At 49.7% G+C, this 22378-nt stretch overlaps 1 protein-coding gene across 1 annotated transcript in view; it reads left to right on the top strand.

The window, feature by feature from the left end:
• Positions 1 to 22378, top strand: part of GALNT17 (polypeptide N-acetylgalactosaminyltransferase 17) — a 253854-nt gene that overhangs the window by 48586 nt on the left and 182890 nt on the right. The window contains exon 2 of the mRNA XM_036394943.2: positions 10527 to 10710. Within this exon, the coding sequence (XP_036250836.1) occupies positions 10527 to 10710 (184 nt within the window). The remainder of the gene's footprint in view (positions 1 to 10526; positions 10711 to 22378) is intronic.

The following is a 22378-nucleotide window of genomic DNA, read 5'->3' as shown; positions in this document are numbered from 1 at the left end:
TGCCCAAGCAGCAGCTCTGCCTGGAAGCAAACATGTTGTGATGGAGGTGGGAATGGACTGTGTTACCCAAAGAAATGAAATTTTGCACTGGAGGATGAAAGAAGCAATGAAAGTTCAGCAAAAGGTTTGCCTGAGCCTGGAGTGCTGATGGGTGTCACAACCTGGGGATGAGCAGTTTGGCCTCAGAAATCACTGCCTGAGCACAAATGTGAGGGCTGATGTTCTGCTGCTGAGGGTGGAAGAGTTTGGGAATTCCTTAAAATGCTTTACTGAAGACATTTCCAGACTCTTCCATCCTCTGCAGCAAAATGGTTTGGGTTGAAAAGGACACGTGAAGATCACCTTGTTCCAATGGTCACTCACAGCCCCATCCAGCCTGCCCCTCAAGACTCCCAGTAATGGGAAATCTGTGATTTTCCTGGGCAAGGAGCTGCTCCTGCCACGCTCCCTGAGCAGCCTGGCACGTAGGAGGGTGTCCTGCCAGAGCAATGTCCTGGCAGCTCAGACAGGAGAGCAAGATAAGTTCTCTCTTGCTTGAATTGCAGCCTGCCTCCTAAAAATAAAGCTGCAGGTAATTGCTTAATTCATCACCCAAATGGGCCCTTGGCTGAGCAGTGTAAATATGCAAGGTTGCTTTTGCCCTTGGCCTTGCTCCCTGGAGCTCCTGTGTCCCAAACTGTCCCACAGGCACCGAGCCAGGCAAGTCTTTAGGAACATTTTGGGGGTTTCAGCAAAGTCCCCCAAGTGCAGAGCTTGCAGTTGGGTGTGTGGAGAATCAATACCCCATTAGCTGCATGGAGCAGGGACCTTGTCTGTCTTTGGAACAGTGACAGGCCCTGCATTGATCTGTGAGTTACTGGAACAGTGTCAGACCTGGAATGTCAGGTCCTGCTGTGGGTTATGCTGTATGGCCCCGGTAGCTGCTAACACAGACTCCTCTTGGACACTCCATCAGGCTTCAGCTCGCTGTGTGTTCCCTCCCAGCAGATGGATGGCTGGGCAGAGCTCTCAGAGTGGCTCTTTCCCCAGGCTGCTGTCAGGCTGAGGAGAGCTCGTCCATCCTCCTCTCACAGAGCAGCAGCAGCAGAGCCCAGAGCCCCTCTGCTCCTGCAGCCCCAGCAGGGCACTCCAGGCTCGTGGCTGGGCTGGAGCAGCTCCCCTGGCAGGGGCCTGGTGTCTGAGGAGCTGGGTTTGAACAGCCAGGTGTGTGCTAAGGAAAGGCAGGAGCCTCCCTTGAAATGGAGAATGTAAACCCCCTCCCTCTGAATTGTTATAAATTTGAGATTAAGGGGCTCTCAGGCAAAGTTATGGGAGTAGGAATAACAGTTCTTTATTAGGGAAAATTAAAAATACAAATACAATAGTGCAAACAAAATAAAATTAAAAAAAAACCAAAAAAAAACCCCCAACAAAACAACAACCCATTGCCAGTCAGAGCAGTCCCTGTCCCCTGTGTGTCAGGGGGTGGCACAGCCCCATCCCATGGGGGCTCAGCCCTCCTGCAGTGCCAGCTGTGGCTCTGCTGGAGCAGGGATCCTGCACAAGGGGGGAGTTTTCCTCTGCAGCTCCAGGGCTGCTGCAGATGGGCCTGGGCTCCCTCTGGCCATGCAGGGCAGCAGAAGCTGCTCCTCTGGCAATGCCCTGGGCAAAGGCTGCTGTGCTGTGCCAGGCTCACATTGGATCCAGGTAGGAATGCTTGGCTCCTGCCCTGGGCACAGCATCTCCCCATGGGATGCTGGAATTGGATCAGCCCTGCAGGGACACTCAGTGGCCATGGACAGCAGAGATCTCCTGCAGGGAGGATTGGCTGGGGGAGAGATCAAGAAAACTGCCCCAAGAACAGCAGAGAACTGCCCCAGCTCTGACACATGGGGACAGAACACACACACATCTCACAGCCTAAGACAGGAGGGGGAGATGGCCCAACAGGCCTGGAGGGAGGAGCCTGTGAGCATTTTGTCTGCAGAGTGATGGTGGTGGGGATGAAGGTCCTGGAATGAGTCTGAGCCCAGCTGCTGATGGCAGTGCCTCACCCAGGGGGGTTTCAGCCATGCAGATCTGGTTGTGGAGCCTTGGATGAAGCTGCTGTCCTGCTCTGCTCTGCTGGGCATCTGCTCTCTCCCTGCTTGGGTCTCCTCACTGGTACCTGGCTGTGCTGGGCAGGCCCTGGCACAGGGTGCCCAGAGCAGCTGGGGCTGCCCCTGCATCCCTGGCAGTGCCCAAGGCCAGGCTGGACAGGGCTTGGAGCAGCCTGGGACAGTGGGAGGTGTCCCTGCCATGGCAGGGGTGGGGATTAGATGAACTTTGAAGTCCCTTCCAACCTAAACCAGGATGCTGGGTACTCTCCACAGAGTCCCCTCCCCTCTCTGAGGGTCTCCTGTGCTTTCTCACTGCTCCCTGGGCATGCTGGTGCTTTCTGGAGATCTGTGCCACTGGAACAGACCAGGCAGCAGCTGCTGAGAAGGCTGCTCTGGACTGTTCTGAGCAGCTCATGCAAATACCTTGCTGTGTGTTGGTGGGGAAATGTTTGTGCCTGGATCCCAGGAATACTGAATCATTGAAAGCAGCCCTTAGGCAGGGCTTACTAAAGCCAGTTCTCTGGAGTTCTCTGACATCTCAAGTGATGTAACTTGGGTCAGCTCTCTCACTAAATTTTCTTAGTGATGGTTTTGATCCTGATTTTCCTTTTTGTGGCACACTGTGATCTACTCCTTTTTGCCTCTTTGTCCTCCCTTTTCTCCAGTATTTCCAGAATGTGACAGTCTCCTGTGTTAGTCAGAGTATAAATCTGTGTTTGTGTCATAACATTCAGGTGAGATTGCTGCAACAAACTCTTTCCTTTACCTTTTCTGCAAATCCCCTTCATCCCTTCCTGCTCCTGGATCCCAGGCTGTTATCCAGAATTCCCAGGCAGCTGCTGGAGCTGTGGCTGTGAACAGACAGGATGGCAGTGGGGTGTAACTGGACGTTTTGGGACAAACCTGTGACAGCTTTAGGGACTGGCTCCTCGAGTGGAGTTTCCCCTTTGAGAGGGGCAGTGCAGCAGCAGAACAGCTCCTGGGGAAGGGGGGCTGCACCCCCAGGGAAGGGCATTCCTCTCACTGCTAAATTGCCAGGAATGCTTCACATGTGTCCAGGTTTCCCCCGGGATAGGAATCCCCTTCAGGCTTGTCTTCTGTGTCTAACAAAGTCTCTGTTCCTGAGACTGCTGTGGCAGCAGTGCCTGCTCTCCCTGTTCAGCTGCAGAGAGCTTTCTTTAGCCCAGGATTCCTGCTCTGCACCAGCTCTGCTGCCAAGTTCTGCCTTTCTCAACAAGTTATTTTATCAATGTGAGCAGTGGTAAATGCCACTATTTTTGGACTTTCAGAGAGGACAGGGTGATGTCCAAGCTCTTTCACCAGTCCCAGGTGTTGGAACCAAATAAATCTTTCCTCAGATGTAAACAGCCTTGGCCTGGGGAAGGATTTCTGTTGGTTTGTGCCAGGGGAAAATCTTGATTGGGGAATTATCATTTGGAAGCAGAACCTGGCAGTATAATAGGCCAAACAGGCTTTGACATTGTCCTGATAACTGTGTTGTCCTTGCTCTGGGTGCTGATCCTCCCTCTGGCTCTGAAAGTAATTTCCCTCTGTTTCCATTTCTATATTGATAAGAAAACTTCATTTTTGGATCCCTGTGTGTATGCACCTATAAATGCAGATTTGTGTTTAAACATTTCAAACAAGACCTGAGCAGTGACTGCTCCCTTCTCCATCCCTACCAAGGAGTGCAAGGTGGGCAGGAACCTGGACATTGTCTGACTGTTCCCATAATGATGTAAGCACAGCTAGGCTTAAAACATTTTTCTACAGCTCATCATCTAATCTAAGCCAAAATCAGAGAATCCCAGAGTGGCTGTGTTGGAAGGGACCTTAAAGCTCATCTCATCCCCCACTGCCATGGCCAGGGACACCTTCCACCAGACCAGGGTGCTCCAAGCCCCATCCAGCCTGGCATTAAAAAGGTTATATTATTAAATATATTTTAAAATGAGCTGTGCCCATCCTGGTTTTGGTCCTTGCCTGGCTGGGCTGCAAGAAAATGTGTTCAATTCCCTTGCCCCAACCTGTCACAATTGTTTAAGTGAAATCTTAATGCTCTGTTGGACAAATTCATTTCAGGCAGAATTATTCACATAATTTTTCATAGGCATGAGCTTTTTCAGAGATGCAATATGTTGGAGTGCAGGTGAAATATGCTCTATTTTCAGTTTGTATCTGCTAAAATCCCTGCTTGCCAAGCCTGGGCCCATTCATCTGCTGCTTTTTCTGAGTTCCCATTTGTCATTCAGCGTGAAGGCAGAGGGTGGGAGTTTTTGTGACCCCCCATTTCTGAAAGTCACCATGCTCATGGTAATCTCTGCAGTAAACCAACTGCATTTGCATGGTTTACTGCAAGGACACCAGGCAGCTCTGAGCATTCCTGCACTGGGGGAGATGTCCTGATATGCTAAAATCCAGCTCCTGGAAAAGGACTGTCCAGTGGAAGGGGAAGCACTGACCCTTTAGCTGCAGCATCTCATCTGGGGGATAAATTCTGATAGGTGGTCAGCCCTGGGAAAAATAAATGTAGCATGTACAGTGAACAGAACTGTATAGGGTTCAGGGGAATACTGGTTTTTCACTGGGCTCTAGTATTCAAGTTCATTTTTAAACTTTATATATCTATTTTTTTTCCCAGGAGAGAGTGAACTCTCATTTTCTGATCCCTTTACAGCTACTTTTAGTTTCCCCTGCAGGAGAATGAGGATGCTGTGGGAAGGCAGTGACAGCAAAGGAAGCTGACCTGTATTCCCTGCACAGCTGTGTTTGTATTCCCTGCACAGTTCCCACAGCCCTGTGGCAGCTCAGGGTTCCACAGGTGTAACCTACAGCCAGAGGAATGGGTGTTATCTACCCTAAGAACAACAGGTCTGAGCAAATCTGGCTAAAATTGTGTAAAAACTGCTGCAAGGAGAGAAAATCCCATGCCCCAGGTTCCACCAGGGCTGCAAAGGAAATTGGTGCCTGTTCTTCTGCCAATGCCCCTGATTGTTAATGAGCCCTCCCTTAACAGTCTGTGTTTAGTAGGACAGCAGTAAGGCTTCAGCAATCCCCACAATTTCCAGCATTCCCTGGGCCACTCTGCCCCTTGCAGCAGCTCTGGCTCCTCACACACTGCCCTGAGAGCCTCTCTGGGTGTCCCCTCTCTCTGAGTCCCCTGCAGGTCACACATGGCCAATGCCTTTGGCCATTTACCTCCTTGGTCTGGCTTTTCCCCAGGTCAGAGATTCCCTGTGGGCCTTCAGCTCTCTGGCTGATGTAGGCCAGGAACAAACATCACTGTGAGAGCTCTTGGGACTGAAAAATCCACTGTGCTTCACTGAGTCAGAGCTGTGCTTTGCAGAGATATCTATTTAATGTTGCTTTATGGTTCCTGTGTTTTCCAGTACCATTTCAGTGTTACTTGTTCCTTCTGGGGAAGGGGGGCTCCAAGTTCCTCTTCCCTGCTGGAATGTGGCTTCCATCCTGAGCTCTGTGTGTTCTGTACCTCATGCTGCATGAGATACAGATGTGGAAAGATGCAGCTAAAAGTGCTGCTTTTCCAGAAATCTTTCCTGTATTAGAATCCCAGAATGGTTTAGGTTGGAAGGGACTTTGATGTCATCTCATCATCTCATCCCTGCCATGGCAGGGACACCTCCCACTGTCCCAGGCTGCTCCCAATGCCCAGCCTGGCCTTGGGCACTGCCAGGGATGCAGGGGCAGCCCCAGCTGCTCTGGGCACCCTGTGCCAGGGCCTGCCCACCCTCCCAGGGAACAATTCCTGATTCCCAATATCCCATCCAGCCCTGCCCTCTCTCCATTTGAAGCCATTCCCTGTGTCCTGTCCCTCCATCCCTGGAGAGGGACTCACCCCAGTCCCTCTCCAGCCCCCTGGGACCCTGCAAGGTTGATGTTGTTTTCCCTCAGCACCCATTTCTCAGAAATATCTTTTAATTTCAGGGCTCTTCCTTCTTCCCCAGCCCCCCATCACAAGTTTCCTCAGCTGAGGGTTGTATGGGAGGGTTAATGTTTTCCTTCATCCAGGCTGACATGGAGCAAAAAGCTTTCCCCCCCCTCCAGCTCCTGGGGAGCCTTTGGAAATGAAGGCTGCAAATCACATTAGATTGTATTTCACTAAAGGTTTTCTCTGTCCTAGAAAACTCCTGCCTCCTCCTGAAATACACTCAGCTTAAGAAGAGACTAATATATTTACTCTAGCTGTGCTCAGTCTAGGAATAATTTTGCTGTAGAGATTAAATTTTTATATCATCTTGAAGAAAACCAACTCCTGCCAGTCCCCAGGGATCTCCAGTCTGGCTGTTCCAGCAGGAGGGGCTCAGATCTTGGCAGCTCCACGTGGTGTCTTGCTTTTTCTTTTCCCTTCTATTCCTGCAGTGCAATAGCAATATATTCCATTTGTTGCAAAGTTCAGAATTTTTAGGAGGTTCTGAAAAAAAAAATTCCTGTTTTAGCTTTGGGTGAGTGTGGCTTTGGGATGAGTGAAGCTTGTGGCTGCTCAGAGCTCTGATCTGCAACAACACCTCATCTCCATGCAGCCCATTCCCACCTTCTGAGCTTGCAGAATTCCCTAGGGGCTGAATCCACTCCAAAGTTGAAGATTTTTGTGGGGATTAGTGCTGTTTATCACTACAGGTAGGCTGGAGCAGGCATCAGGAGAGACTTTCTGGCAGAGGTTCAGCACTTCTGCTTTGTGCCTGCCCAGAAGGATAAAGGATTTGCTCTGTGACTTGGGAACAGTCCTGACTCTTTGCTTTCAACCTTTTCTTTGGGAAAATGAGCTGATGGCACCATGCTCCTTCCCTTTTTTGCTCATGCTGTCTCTGTGTGTCACTTCTGGCCCTTCCAGGCCAATTCCAAGGAGGTTTCATGGAATCCCAGAATATCCTGAGCAGCCACATGGGCTGGGCTCAGGGTAATTCCTGAAGTCACAGCAAAGGCACCCCAAGTTCACAGAAAGGTACCCAAAAATGTGGTGAAGAAAAGCCAATGAATGGATTGACTGGATGAGGATGTGCTGTCACCATTTCTGTTCAGTTCTGCCCCTCCTGAGGGGCAGAATTGAACAGAAACGAACAGAAATTGAACAGAATTGAACAGAAATTTCCAAACCTTCTCAGCCAGCTGGAAACAAATTCCTTCCTCTTCTGTTTGGACATGAATTGTCCTCCTTAACAAATGTTCTTGATTCTTCTTGGAGTGCCACACAGCAGAGTGACATTCCTGAACCCTCCCAACAGCCTGGGCTGGAGAGGAAATGCTGAACCAGCCCAGGGACAGCCAGGGGATCCTGCCTGGCACACCCCACCTGGCAACGTTCATCTCCATGAGTCTCCTTGCAGGTGCTGTCCTGCAGGGCAGGATGGAGGGCTCATGGTGTGCCCTGCCCAACACAAATGGATCCATCTGATTGATTGCTTTGGTTACATGATGTTGGTTTAGCAGCATTTACCAACTTCAAGCAGTAGAAAGACAGAATGTGCAGAAATGAGCTGAGAGAAATGAATGAGTGCTGGGATCTGTCCCCCAGGCTGGCGTGACCTCAGGGGTTGGTGGTGTTCTGAGCACTGGGGGAGGTTCCTCACCTTGAATTCCAGCTCCTTCACTGAGGTGCTGTGCCTGGGAGCACAATTCCCTCACCTGAGCCAGAGGTAAGGACCTCTGGAGACTGGCTGGGATCCTGTGGGATGGATTGGCCTTGGGGGGATCATCCTTCCCTGCTGGTTACAGTGTGGAGCCCTGGGACAAGCACTGCCTTGGTGTCTGAGTTCAGGGTGTGTTATCAGCTGTTGGTAATAACCTGAGCTTGTGATTTTAAAGCCTGCTTCTAACAGCCAGGTGCTGGGATGTCCACGGCTCCCAAATCCCACTGAGTGTCTGTCACAGACATCTTCTATGAAAAATCCTTTCCTTAGGATTTTTCCTCCTGAGAAGCTGAGAGGCCTCAGGAACAAAATGTAACCAATGGTTATCTGCTGCTGTGGAATGCAACAGGTGCATCTGGGATTGGGCTCATGTGGTTGTTTCTAATTAATGGCCAATCACAGTCAGCTGGCTCGGACTCTCTGTCCAAGCCACAAACCTTTGTTATTCTTTATTATTCTATTCTTAGCCAGCCTTCAGATGAAATCCTTTCTTCTATTCTTTTAGTATAGTTTTAATATAATATATATCATAAAATAATAAATCAGCCTTGTGAAACATGGAGTCAGATCCTCATCTCTTCCCTCATCCTCAGACCCCTGTGAACACTGGCACAAGTGTTCTCCATCCATGGAGCCTCTGCCCCCCTCAGAAAGTCCCCATGTCCCTCCTCACAGGTGTGGCTTCAAAACACAGAAAGCAAAAGCACTGGGGCAGGGAGAAACGTGTTCAGATGAATCAAGAAAAGCAAAATTAAGCTTTAAAAGCAAACTGGGAGATGCTGAGTGTTCCCAGAGTGGAACTACTTGGGGTTGGGAAGTTCATGGAGTGATCTGCTGAGCTTCTGCAGGCCACAAAGTGCCACCCATCCCAGCCTTCCTGGATGATCCCCGGGCTCCTGCTCAGCCTGGAGCTAGGAAAGGCAGCCTGGATGTGTGAGCACAGCCCAGGGCTTCTGGCACCTGATTGTTGTTATTGTCCTCAGATAAAATCCAGTCCAGCCCAGTGTGGTCAGAGGGGCTCTGATACAGGAGGGAAGGATGTTGAGATCTTCCTTGTCAGAAGGAATACAAATAATAACAACAACAACGATGATGATTACTATAATAATAACAGTAATAATAATCATAATTCTTCAAACTGTTCTTCCAACTATGATTTACATTCCCAGCTCATTTCTTCCCGTCTCTCAATGCTACTTTTTGAGGAAAAAAATACTTAAATCTCTGGGCAGGCAGGAATGTTTTGTCCAGGACAATGGAAGGCAGTGGTAGGTTTGGGAGCTGGACAAACCTTAAGGTTGTTGTCCCTTCAAAAGCTTCAGAGGTGACAAAATCTGTCCTGTTCTCAGTCAGGGCTCTGCCATTGAAACCCTGCTGTCTTTCAGTATAAAAAACGAAACCAAAATCTATCATTACTATTTTTGTGTTTCTGACAAAAAGAGAGTGAATCTCTGCTAATGAAAAATATTAAAATTCCAGGTGTTCTGTCTAATAAATAATAACATGAGCATGGACTTGGCTTCCCACAGCCACCACCAAATCATCCATGGAGCTCTTTATGTGCAGCTCATTTTGAACTTTGCCTATTTCCTTCAGCTATGCAGATATAAATAAATAATTCCCCTTGATAAGGGTCTGGGAACACTGTACTTTAAAAGATAAGAAAGGTTGGAAGGGAAATTGTTTTTAAATCCCTACCATTTGTATGCTGTTCACTGTTCACACTGAGCAAAAATTCATTCAGCTGGCACTTAACCAAGCCTGTTTTATTCCTGCTCTGTGTTCAACCTATCCTTCTCCTGGGGACATCTAACCTTCCATGTAATTACCTCTCTGAGAGTGGGAAGGAGGCCTGAATAACCTCCCCACCAACTCAATAAGTGCACAGATCCTGGGACAGGTCATCAGCTGCACGCCAGGGGCAGGGCCGGCAGGAGCAGTGTGCCTGAGCCGTGAGGAACTGCAACACTTGAGCCATTTTTATTCCATTTTATTCCATTTTATTCCATTTATTCCATTTTATTCCATTTTATTGGGCCAAAGGAGGAGGACATGGAATGTCTGCAGAAAAACAACCCAAAACAGCCAGGAACCCAAAACAGCCAGGATTTTTAGAGTATTTCTTTTTCTTTAGGAGTTGGAAATAACAGCGATGGGTTTTACCAGGGATGGGTTTTACCAAAAATGGGTTTTACCAGGGATTCATTTTACCAGGGATGGGTTTTACCAATGATGGGTTTTACCAGGGATAGGATTTATCAAAAATGGGTTTTACCAGAGGTGGGTTTTACCAAAAATGGGTTTTACCAGGGGTGGGTTTTACCAATGCTGAGTTTCACCAGGGATGAGTTTTACCAATGATGGGTTTTACCAATGATGAGATTTACCAGTGATGGGTTTTACCAGGGATGGGTTTTACCAAAAATGGGTTTTACCAGGGATAGGATTTATCAAAAATGGGTTTTACCAGGGCACCCAATGATGGTTTTACCAATGATGAGTTTTATCAATGATGGGTTTTACTAATGATGGGTTTTACCAGAGATGGGTTTTTACCAATGATGAGTTTTACCAATGATGGGTTTTACTAATGATGAGTTTTACCAATTATAGGTTTTATCAATATTATCAATAATGGATTTCACCAGGGATGGGTTTTACCAAGGATGGGTTTTAGCAGGGATTGTTTTACCAAGGATGGGTTTTACCAGAGATGGGTTTTACCAATGATGGCTTTAGCAGGGATGGGTTTTACCAGGGATGGGTTTTACCAGAGATGCTGTTTTTGTTTTCCCCCCAGGTCTCTCCAAGTCCCTTGGTCTCATTGAGGGCTATGGTGGCCGTGGCAAGGGTGGCCTCCCAGCCACCCTGTCCCCCGAGGAGGAGGAGAAAGCCAAGGGACCCCATGAGAAGTATGGCTACAACTCCTACCTCAGTGAGAAGATCTCCCTGGACCGTTCCATCCCGGATTATCGCCCCACCAAGTGAGTGCCAGGGGCTCCAGCAGGGAATGTTTGTGTTCAGGTGTCACCCCAGAGCCAGGAGTGCTGGGGCTTTCCCAGTCGGGTTTGGTGCTGCTGGCATTTCCCTCATTGTTCCCAGGGCCCTGTGATGAGAAAGGGGGTGGCTGGGCTGGAATGAGCTCATGGAGTCACAGAACCACTGATGTTGGAAAACCCTCAAAGGTTGTTGAGTCCAACCATTCCCCAGCACTGCCAAGGCCACCACTGACCTGTGTCCTCAAGTGCCACACCAACAGAGCTGTTAAACCTCTACAGGGATGGGGATGCACTGCCCTGGGCAGCTGTGCCAGGGCCTGACCACCCTTTTTGTCAGGAAATAATTCCTAACATCCCACCTAAACCTCCCCTGGCACAACTCGAGGCTTGTCCTGTCAGTTGGTACCTGGGAGAAGAAACTGATCCCCACCTGCCCCAGCCTTGTTCCAGGTAGTTGCAGAGAGTGAGAGAGTTCACCAAGATGATTTATCAGAGATAAAAGTGAATTTCATCCCAGTCTGTCTCTGTTTTCCTAAAGCAGTCCATGGTTTTGGGTGGAAGTGATGCCATCAGAAGCTCAGCTCTGCTTTCATTGAGCTTTTGGTGTTTAATACCCTGTAAAGGTGTGCAGAGGTTCTCCCTCCCTCCTTGTCAGCTCCTTCATGACCCTGCAGGATCTCCAGGGCCCTTGGGCTGCCCTCAGGCTCCTCCCAGCACAGGGATCCTCCAAGGACACTCTGGGATTTCCCACTGGAGATTGGGCATTTAAAGGGAGTTTCTACAGGCAATATCCTTCCTCTCCTTTTTTGATTGAGCTTTTAAGGTGCTGGTGATGTTTACCTGCTGAGCAGCACAGGAGAACAGCCTTTAGAAGAGGTGACACATCATTTTGTTAAGAGGATGAGGAAAGACATGCTGCAAGTTTATCTTTGTGAAGGTTCATTTTAGATATGGCTGCCAGAGTGTTCCTCAAAATAGGAAAGTGTCAGTTTGTCCTGGCCTGGAGTGAAATCCTTGATAAAAAAATGAGCTGAGAGAGGTTTGGATTGTGAAAGATCCGTGTCCAATGCCTGTGTCATTGGGGCAGTGACAAAGATGTTGCCTGGCATCTGCAGAGCATTGAAAACCGTGCAGCCAGGGATGCAGCTCTGTGGGTCAGGAGGTGGCAGATTGTCAAGGCTGGGGCAGCTCTTGTTCTTTAATCTCTCTGTCCCCAGAGCTCCAGATTGTCCAGACTGGGGCAGCTCTTGTTCTTTCATCTCTCTGTCCCCAGAGCTCCACATTGTCCAGGCTGGGGCAGCTCTTGTTCCCCCTGTCCCCAGAGCTCCACATTGTCCAGGCTGGGGCAGCTCTTGTTCCCCCTGTCCCCAGAGCTCCAGATTGTCCAGGCTGGGGCAGCTCTTGTTCCCCCTGTCCCCAGAGCTCCACATTGTCCAGGCTGGGGCAGCTCTTGTTCTTTTATCTCTCTGTCCCCAGAGCTCAGATTGTCCAGGCTGGGGCAGCTCCTGTTCCCCCTGTCCCCAGAGCTCAGATTGTCAAGGGCAGCAGGGGCAGCTCTTGTTCCTTCACCTCTCTGGGTGCTGCCTGAATTCCAAGCAGCCCCTTGGAGCATCCAGGGCTGTCAAGCACTGACAACAGAAACCCTTGGATGAGTTTCCAAAGGAATGGAGCCCAGGCTGCATTGTGCTGCTGCAGCTCCTCAGCCAGGCTGAATTGCAGGTACAAATTGCACCTTTGCCTCTGTGATATGCAAATCCCAGCACAATGCTGGATCCTTGGAGCGAGACCTTCCCCAGCACTTACCTGAGGCTGAGCTGCTGATTTCCATTTCCCATCCCCAGCTCTGACTTCCAGCAGAGCCAGCCTTACTTGGCGAGAATTAATTTGAGAAGTAATGTTTCGCTTCAGATTTGGGGGGAAGAAAAGGATTAATTCTGACATTTTCAGCCTTGCATTGTATTTTTCCTCAGTTCCACTATCCATCATTCCATGGGAGAGGGGGGGAGAGGACAGGGCACAGCATTAAAAATGCTTCAGTTGGGAGCTGGGCTGAGATTTGGGAGGGAATTCGTGCAGCTGCACAACTCAGTGCCTTTTATCTGTGCAAGAACTTCAGGAGTGCATTTTGTTTACTGGTTTTCTTTTTGTTTTGGGGATCAATTGGCTTGATATTGTAAGAGAACAGTTGGTCTGTGTGCAATAGGCTGGAGTTTGCTGGAGAATATGGAAAGTTTCACCTCTTCCTACCTCTGGCTTCAAGGTTCCCTTGCTATTTAGTGCATAAAGTTTTATGGCTGATTTTATGAAGGGTTGAACACAAACCATTTAAGTCAAGTATCCTGGTTTCTGATTAAAATAGATTCAAGTCAAGGGAAATTAGCCTAAATGGCTTAGAAATTGCAGCATTAGTGGGGAAAAACTGTTGAAAACCCTCCAGCTGATAAGCATTACAAAGCATGTAGTAGTTTCAAATATAATAGTGAAGCTGTGTGGTTCAGCTAAAGGCTGCAGAGTGTCTGGAATGCCAATGGACTGGCACTGGTCCTGGCACAGGCTGGCACTCCCCAGCCTTTCCTCTCAGTTTTCCCTGGTTTTAAGGAAAGATTCATGTGGTCAAGTGTCACTGCCCTGAGTGCTGAGCAAAGCTGCATCAGAGCTCTGAGGCCTTTTCCTGCTCCTTTCTTGTGCCTGAGGCCAAAGGGAGGTGGAGCAAGGAGAGTTATGGGGAAGTTTGGCACATTTTGGGTATATTTTTGTGTCTCCAGGCTCCCTGCACCCCGTGGTCAGCACCACTGAGGGTTCAGGGACTCAGCTATCCCTGCTCCATGGGATTCCAGGAGCTGTTGCTGAGGAGGAGCCAGTCCAGCTCACAGCTCAGGGCCTCTCAGTCCTGCCCAGAGGCAGAGAAGGGAGGGAGTTTCCCAGGGAGAAAGGTCCCAGAGGTGTGAGGATGATGTTCAGGAGAAGGTGAGGTCTTTCCCAGCACCAGGAGCTGTGGCAGAATACCTTGTTTGCCCTCATCTGGGGAATTGTGGTGTCACTTTCTGGTACTTTGGATTATCATCTTTGCTTTACTTGAGCTATTTCCTTCCCCTTTCCTTTTCTCCTTTCCCCTTCCCTTATCCCTTCCCTTTTCCCCTTCCTCTTTCTCCTCTCCCTTTCCCCCTTCCCTTTTCCTTTTTTCCCTCTCCCCTTTCCTATTCCACTTCCCTTATCCCTTCCCTTTTCTCCTTCTTCCCCTTCCCCATCCCCCCTCCTTCTTTCCCCTTTCCTTTTTTTTCTTACCCTTCCCTCATCCTCTTTCCCCTTTCCTTTTCCCATTTCCTCTCTCCTCTTTCCCCTTTCCTGTTCCCTTTTCCCTTCTCCTCTTTCCCCTTTCCTTTTCCCATTTCCCCTCTCCTCTCTCCCCTTTCCTGTTCCCTTTTCCCCTCTCCTCTTTCCCCTTTCCTTTTCCCTTTTCCCCTCTCCTCTCTCCCATTCCCTGTTCCCTTTTCCCTTCTCCTCTTTCCCCTTTCCTTTTCCCTTTTCCCTTCTCCTCTTTCCCCTTTCCTTTTCCTATTTCCCCTCTCCTCTCTCCCCTTTCCTGTTCCCTTTTCCCCTCTCCTCTTTCCCCTTTCCCGTTCCCTTTTCCCTTCTCCTCTTTCCCATTCCCTGTTCCCTTTTCCCTTCTCCTCTTTCCCCTTTCCTGTTCCCTTTTCCCTTCTCCTCTTTCCCCTTTCCTTTTCCCATTTCCCCTCTCCTCTCTCCCCTTTCCTGTTCCCTTTTCCCTTCTCCTCTTTCCCCTTTCCTTTTCCCATTTCCCCTCTCCTCTCTCCCCTTTCCTGTTCCCTTTTCCCTTCTCCTCTTTCCCCTTTCCTTTTCCCATTTCCCCTCTCCTCTTTCCCCTTTCCTGTTCCCTTTTCCCCTCTCCTCTCTCCCATTCCCTGTTCCCTTTTCCCCTCTCCTCTCTCCCATTCCCTGTTCCCTTTTCCCCTCTCCTCTTTCCCCTTTCCTGATCCCTTTTCCCCTCTCCTCTTTCCCCTTTCCTGTTCCCTTTTCCCTTCTCCTCTTTCCCATTCCCTATTCCCTTTTCCCTTCTCCTCTTTCCCCTTTCCTTTTCCCATTTCCCCTCTCCTCTCTCCCCTTTCCTGTTCCCCTTTTCTGCTTTCCCCTTTCCCCATTGCTGCTGGGGCTGCTCCCCTGGGCTGGGAGGTGGAAACTCTTCCCTGCTGTTCCCCACTGAGGGATTTGGGATTGTCCTGGGCTGATTCCCAGAGCAGAGGTGCCAGAGGTCTGGGATGAGCTGTGTGGAGCTGGTTCCAAGCAGGAGCTGTGCCTGCCCCACCTGGACCCTACCCTGAGCAGGAAAGGCTGTGCTGGCTGTGCACGAGATTTCCCAGTGAACCAAGTGACAGATTCCAGCTGGGATGGCTGGGAAAGCTCTTCCTTGGGCTGAAATAGGCAGGACTGGTGTTTTGGGGTGAGTTATTCCAGAACCTGCTGCCAGGCAGTGCCATAGTGAGAAGGGCACTGGGAACACATGCCTAATCACGCTTGATTGGGTTTTTTGGCTTTAAGGTGAGATTCCTGCATGTTCTGGAAAACAATCTCAGCTTCCAGATTGGAAGTACCCAAGGTGCTGCCTACAGCCTGCAGGATTTCTACACAAATCTTCACAAAAATGAGCTGGAGAGATTTTCTCAATTTTCTGCAAAATCCTCTGAAGGACAAGGCTGCTATGTGAGTTTTATTGTTTATCCATTCCCAGCACTCACTACCTGCCTGGGGAGGATGGGGCTTTGGGAGATGTGTTGTTTTCTATATTGAAAGTGAAGCATATTTACATGGGATGCCAGGGCCTGCAAACATTCCCTGCTTGGATACAACATTTTATGCACCTCTCTTGTATCCTGTGATGCAGGATTTAATGGGAACCTCTCCTATGTGTAGCCAGAAAATAAAATTGCTTTGTTAGATCAGCCTGCCTGTCCATCTTATCCAGTATCTAATCTCTGATAGTGGAATTACCAGATGCTTCAGGTTGAAGAAATCATATTAAGGGAAACTATGAAATAATCTTCCCATCTGGTACATTCTGCCTCCCCCATTCTCTCCTTTCAATCCTTTCCAACATAAATGTGGAGTTCTCATTATCTCTTTAAAAGTCTGTTCTTTTCTGGAATCCTGCTAAGCTCTGATTCAGTGGTATTTTATGGCATTATAGGATTAAGGGGTAGATTTAAGAGAAATAATACCCACAATTGTTAGGACTATTGGATCACTGGGTGCAGATGACACATTCCTGCTGCTGCAAATCTCCTGACAGCTGTTCTCTGAGGGGAGCCCCGAGGTACTAAAGTGAAGAGCAAAGATGGTGTAAGAGATAAGCAACTCCCAGAGTTTGATTTTTCACAGGTTTTGAGGGGTTCCCAGCCTGGAGACACAACCCCTTCTCCTGCCTGCCTTGGGGTCCTGCACGTGGGTCAGGAGGTGCATGGAAAGAGGCTTGGAACAAGGGGATGTAGTGATAGGATGAGAGGGAATGGCTTAAAGATGCCAGAGGGCAGGAATGGATGGGATATTGGGAAGGAATTCCTGTCTGTGAGGGTGGGGAGATACAGGAACACGTTTGACCCAGAGCAGCTGGGGCTGCCCCTGAGTCCCTGGGCCAGGCTGGACAGGGCTGGGAGCAGCCTGGGGCAGTGGGAGGTGTCCCTGCCATGGCAGGGGTGGCACTGGATGGGCTTTAAGGTCCCTTCCAACCCAAACCCTTCTGGGAGCCTCTGATGGAAAAGGTTTGGAGGTGTTGGGAGCCTGTTTTGCTGCCGTGTTCTCACAGCACCTGGTCTGTGTTTGCCCTGGGCCCCTGTGGGGAGGGGGCCTGGGCAGAGCCCCCATCACCTGCTGCTGAAGAGGGAGCAGTTCCACGTCCCTGCCTGGTGTAAGTGTCCCTGTGGTGTTTGGGCTGAGTCAGAGCCATCCCCTGCAGCTCTCAGTGCCTGAATCTCCCGTTTATTTCCGGAGCTGCTGCCGTGGGATTCAGCACCAGCTGGCTTCGACTGCTTTATTGCCAGGGACCCCATGCAGCAGCAAGCTGAGCCTTTCTTTGGGATGCAGTGCAGAAGAGGGAGAGCTTTGGCTTCTGGGTAGAGTTTGGGTTGTTGTTTGACAATTTAAATTAAAGAAATGAAATCAGCTTTTGATCAGTTTTTATTTCAAGCGGTTTTGTGTGGCCTCTGTGGGCTCTCAGTGTGTCCCTGCTGGTGCTGGAGCACTTTGTGGGGTGGAGGGAGGCCCTGTTCCCCTTGGGGTCTCTCCCCATCCCTGGAGAGCTCCCTCAGACTTACAGGATGTTGCAGGGCCCAAGAATTCCATTTTGGCTTTTTAATCACAGCAGAATGCGTATTTGGAAAGTGATGGATGTGGGTGTGACTGAGACACGTCAGGACTGCCCAGGAGGATGCACCTGGAGGCTGTAATTGAGTCTCCTGCCCATGACTCCCCTCCTGCCTGCCCATCTCTTGTGCTGAATCCCAAATCTCCTGCAGAGCCCACCCTGGCCATGGTTTGTGCCAGGGGGCTCAGCCTGTGCCCTCTGATGGGAAGGTTCCATGTGCTATCATACTCATTTTCCTGTGAAAATACAGAAATCTCTTCCACTTTGGGAGTGACTGAACTCCCTGGCTTTGCAGGTGCCCTTGTCTCAGATTTCTCTGGGACCAAGGCACTGAAAGGAGGGATTTTCTGAGCACCTGCCACAGCCTGGGCAGGAGATGCCCCTGTCACTGCTCCATCCATCTCATCTCATTCCCTCCCCTTTAATAAAACCAAATGCTTTCTGCCTTTCCCCCTGCCCACAGGACCGTGTTGGCTGTGGCAGAAGTGTCTGAGATGTGCAGATATTACAATGGGAGAGCTCAGTGATGGCTTCTGCAGCATCTGGGACATTCCTGAGCACGCATTTGTGGTGATGTGCCTGTCACTCGTGTCCTGCCCTGGGCTGCTCAGCCAGGCTTGATGAAGTGAGTCTGCAGAGAAGGACAACATTTAAGAAGACAAAACAAACTACTTGAATTATGAGAGTGATATTTGCTGGGAAATAGAGTTTCATGCCTGTTTATTTGTTGTGATTGCTGCTTATTGCAAACAAAGGAGGTCAGAAGAGCTCCTTCTCTCTTGCATGCACAATGTGCTACTACAGTCTGCAGAGAGTGCTTTGGTGTGTTTCAATCCTACACCCAAACAACAGCCAGGAAAAGAGGCAGGATGTAGGGCTTTTTCTTCATCAAATAACTGAAAGGAAAACTAGAGAGGAATCAAGACCGTGGAAGAAGAAAAAAAAAAAAATTGCTTTTTCAGATATGAAATTCCCTTTGAATTGCATGTGGGAGTGTATTAAAAGATCCTTACAGCTCTAGGAAAAAGCCAGGACTGGTTGTGCACCTCCTCTCCTAATAGATGGTTGTGGGTTTGATCCAGCATTGTATGAAAAACACTCCTGCCCTTGGCTTTTTATAGCTTCAGCCATAAAAAAAGAAAAGTAATATTTTCCAGTACTTGGAAAGGTGCCACCTGAAAATTTTCTGGGAGAGCAAGTAGAGAAATCAAGCAGTGAGTATCAGTGTCACAGCTCTGGCATGCAGGAGCTGTGCCTCAGAACAGGGCTCACCAAAGCCAGAGCAGATTTACAGCTCTGGGATGGATTGGTGGATATTTTCTGTCCATGTGTTGTTCTGTCCTGCCCAATCTGTCCCATCTCTGTGTGGCTCCAGGCAGTTCTAATCTGCCAGGCTGCAAAAAGTCATGGAAACCTCCTGAACTGGAAAGGGACCCAGCTCAGGAGAATGAGAATCACTGGGGCTGGAAAATCCCTCCCAGCCCATCCAGTCCCAGCTGTGCCCCATCCCCACCTTGTCCCAGAGCTCTGAGTGCCACCTCCAGCCCTTCCCTGGGCACCTCCAGGGATGGAGACTCCAAACCTCCCTGGGCAGCCCCTGGCAGTGCTGACCCCCCTTTCCATGGGGAAATTCCTGCTGCTGTCCCCCCTGAGGCTCCCCTGGCCCAGCCTGAGGCCGTTCCCTCTGCTCCTGTCCCTGTTCCCTGGAGCACAGCCCGACCCCCCCGGCTGTCCCCTCCTGGCAGGAGCTGTGCAGAGCCACAAGGGCCCCCTGAGCCTCCTTTGCTCCAGGCTGAGCCCCTGCCCAGCTCCCTCAGCTGCTCCTGGGGCTCCAGGCCCTTCCCAGCTCCATTCCCTGCCCTGGACACGCTCCAGCCCCTCAGGGTCTGTCTTGAAGTGAGGAGCAAAATCATCCAGTGCAGCCCCTGGCCCTGCACAGACACCCCAACAATCCCACCCTGGGCATCCCTGGAGCTCCTGGAGCTCTGGCAGCCTCGGGGCTGTGCCCATTTCCTGGGCAGTGCCAGCACCCTCTGGGGAAAGAACCTTTCCCAAAATCCAACATAAACCTGCCCTGGCCCAGCCCCAGCTGTCCCTGTCCCCCAGAGCAGAGATCAGAGCTGCCCCTCAGGAGGAGCTGCAGCCCAGTGAGGTCCTGCTGGTGTCACTGGAGGCTGTGCCCAGGCTGTCCCTCCCTGCTCTGAAGATCATTCCAAACCCAGCTCCATACAAAGTCAGGTTTTTGTTTCTCCTGCATCCTCAGGGCCCTGAGCTCTGAGGAGCTGCTGCTGCTGCTGCTCTGTGTGCCCTGTGCCCCTCCTGCCCTCCAGGGATGGAGCTGCAACTTCTGCTGCCTTTGGGATGATTTGCAGAGAGGAAAAAGCCTCTTTGCTGCTCCATTGCTTCCCCAGCACTAATACAAACCAGCAGGCTGTGGAATAAATCCCAGTATTGATCTTTATTCCTCAGTGTGTTTGGACATGCTGCTCCTGACTTCCAGCAATGCTTTTTCTTGAAAACTGGGCAAGTAAAGGCTCTAAAAGCACACTTCTCCAGCTGTGCTTTACATTTGTTGGTTATTATTTCAGCCCATTCTGTGACCTGCAGGAGCAGCCTGGTTCCTTGGACACACAGGCAGCTGGGGCTGGCTCCCCCCAGAACTGGAGCTGTGGAAATTTTAGGGATTTGTGCTGCATGGATTTAGATGGGGCCACAGGGCAACTTTTTCTTTCCCTTTTGAAGCAGAGGTCACTGGGGCACACTTTGGCAGCTTGTGTGGGGTCAGGAGTGTGTCAGAAGCCTTTGGTGCTTGAAGTCCCAATATCTTCTTTAAACCCAGTTGGGAAGAAAATGCTTTGGGGAAAGCAGCTGGAGTTGCTTAGTGTCTGTTAGAGAGTCTCTTATTTGCACTGTGCTGCTCAGTGTCACCTGCAAACACTGTGACCATGGATTTGTAGCCCTGCACCTCGGGCTTCTTAATGCCATACATTCCACTAATTGTCAATTTTCCCTTCCTGACTGCAAAGTTATTACCTGTTCTTGTAAGGTGGGAACATGGTGCTTCAGGGAAGGCTTCTGTGGCAGGAGTGTGCTATAAACCAGTTCCTAATGTAAACAGAAGTATTAAATGATCACTTTGGCAGAGGATGGGATTAGTGTAATTTAACAACTTGCTTTTGTGCTCCTCTGAACTCCTCTGCTGAAAAATACCTGTGTTATCATAAATACTTCTGCCTAAACTGTGCTTATGAGAATAAATGAAGCAATTTAAGCTTTGGATACACTTCTCTCCAGTTGGCTTCCAAGGAAATCAGGGCTTGTGTGTTTGTTTGTGCCACCAGCCTGCTCCCCTGGACTGCCCAGAGCTTTTGTGTTCCAAACCAGCTCATGCCCAGCCAGATCAGGCAGAGGGGGAGTCAAGCTCTGCTGCTTTGACAGCCTTGCTCTTGCAGCCATTTGTGCAGTTTTCCAGCAGGAAAATCCAAGAGCAAGGAGGTGTCAATGACTTATTGTGTGTGTGTGTGTGAAAGAGCTGGGCATGGGCAGAGCTGGGTAAGTGGATGTGACACTCAGAATTGCTCTGGCTTTTATCTCCCTTAGATCTGTCTGAGCCTAATAACTTTATTACAAGAGCCTCTCGCCAGAGTAAATTCCCATTCTCTACATTCTGTTTTTACAACTTTGCAGATGATTTCTTCTTAGGACTTGCCAAGTAATGTGCCTTTAGAAATGTCTGTATGTCCCTAAATTGTAATGGCTATTTTTGAGACCCTAATTCTGAATAGAGCTGAACATTTCTGAAGAAGAATTACTGGGAATAAAGTAGGTGCTTTAAAATCGAGTTTCCTGGGGAAATGTGAGGAAGTTTCAGGGCTTTGTGGTCAGAAAGAGTTTGAGAATCTGGATCTATAAACAGTGAACTGTACCAGACAGCATTAGGTGTATTAAGATGCTTGGGTCACAGAAAATGTACATCATAGGATAGACACAATAGATTTAATGTTGGCAGGCCCTTTTGCAAGCAGACATGTGCACTGAATCAGCAAAATCCAAAGTAGAATAAGCAATTAATGAATGGAGCATGATGAGGAAGTGGCAGAATGAATAGCAGGCTGAGCATTTGCTTTCTTTAAAGCCTGCTCATAATCTTTACAAAGGCCAAATGGAGATCAATTCATTTCCTGGTGAAGCTTTATTTCAGAGGACAGCACAAATGCAGCTTGTTGGGTACCAGTGGGTTCCATTTGTGGAGCTGCTTGTCACCAGAAGGACAAACCCAGCAGGTTTTCCCTCTGCCATGGAGGTTTTCAGGCAGGAAGCAGCACAGATGTGTAGGGAAGAGCTGGGAAGCAGTGCCTGTTGATTAAGAGATGCAGGGAGCTTGAACCTGCCTGTGCTGGCCCAGCAGGACTTGCAGTGGGATTTACAACATTCTGTCCTTCAGCCATGGAGCTTTGCAGCTCAGCCATGGGGAAATCATTCAATCCCTTCAGGGCCCCATGGATGCATCAGGATTTACCTCCCAGGCCTTCAGCTGCCAAGTCCTGGCGTTTTTCTATGGGCCAGAGGGAACCTGAGAAGCTGCAGGCAGCAAAGCCAAGCCCTGGGTGTGTCTGGATGTGTTTGGCTGTGCAGGTGGGGGGAGCTTTGGTGTTAGGGCTGGTGAAAAGCAGGTGAAAATCCAATGGCCTTGGTAAGGTGAGGATGAGAGACAAGAAGAGTCCAGAATTCCCCACTTTTCAGATGTGCATGCAAACCTCTGGGGTGTGTAGGTGACAAAGATGGCCTGGGACATCCCAAGGTGTGGAGTTGAGTTCATCAGAAGCCACATTTAAGCCTTTAAAGTTCATTGTGTATCTCTGCACATATTTTGATATGATTTTGCTGTGTTTTGTCAAGTGTGTTACGGAATTATTTAGGTTGGAGAAGCTGCCCAGGACCATCGAGCCCAGCATGGCCAAGGCCACCACCATGTCCCCAAGTGCCACATCCATGGCCAGTGCTCCCCCAGACACACCCAGGGTGCACTCACTGCCACTGCTGGCTCCTCTGAGGTCTGGGCTGCTGCCAGGGTGACAGAGGAGTGTGTCACTGTGTCACTGTGGCAGGCTTTAGCTGCTCCTGTCAGCATCTCTGGTGTGGCAGCAAACAAATCTCCAGCCCCAAATCCTGGGCTCTGGGCTGGAGTGGCTCTGGAAGGTTCCTGAAGTGTCTGTGGCAGGGAGCTGTGGCTGCTGTCCTTTGGGTCTCTGCAGGAGGAGGCAAGCACAACAAAAA

Source organism: Molothrus ater, chromosome 21 (genome assembly GCF_012460135.2).
Source record: "Molothrus ater isolate BHLD 08-10-18 breed brown headed cowbird chromosome 21, BPBGC_Mater_1.1, whole genome shotgun sequence".
Lineage (NCBI taxonomy): Eukaryota > Metazoa > Chordata > Aves > Passeriformes > Icteridae > Molothrus > Molothrus ater.
The sequence above is the reverse complement of the archived record's forward strand: the minus strand, read 5'-3'. Positions and strand labels throughout refer to the sequence as shown.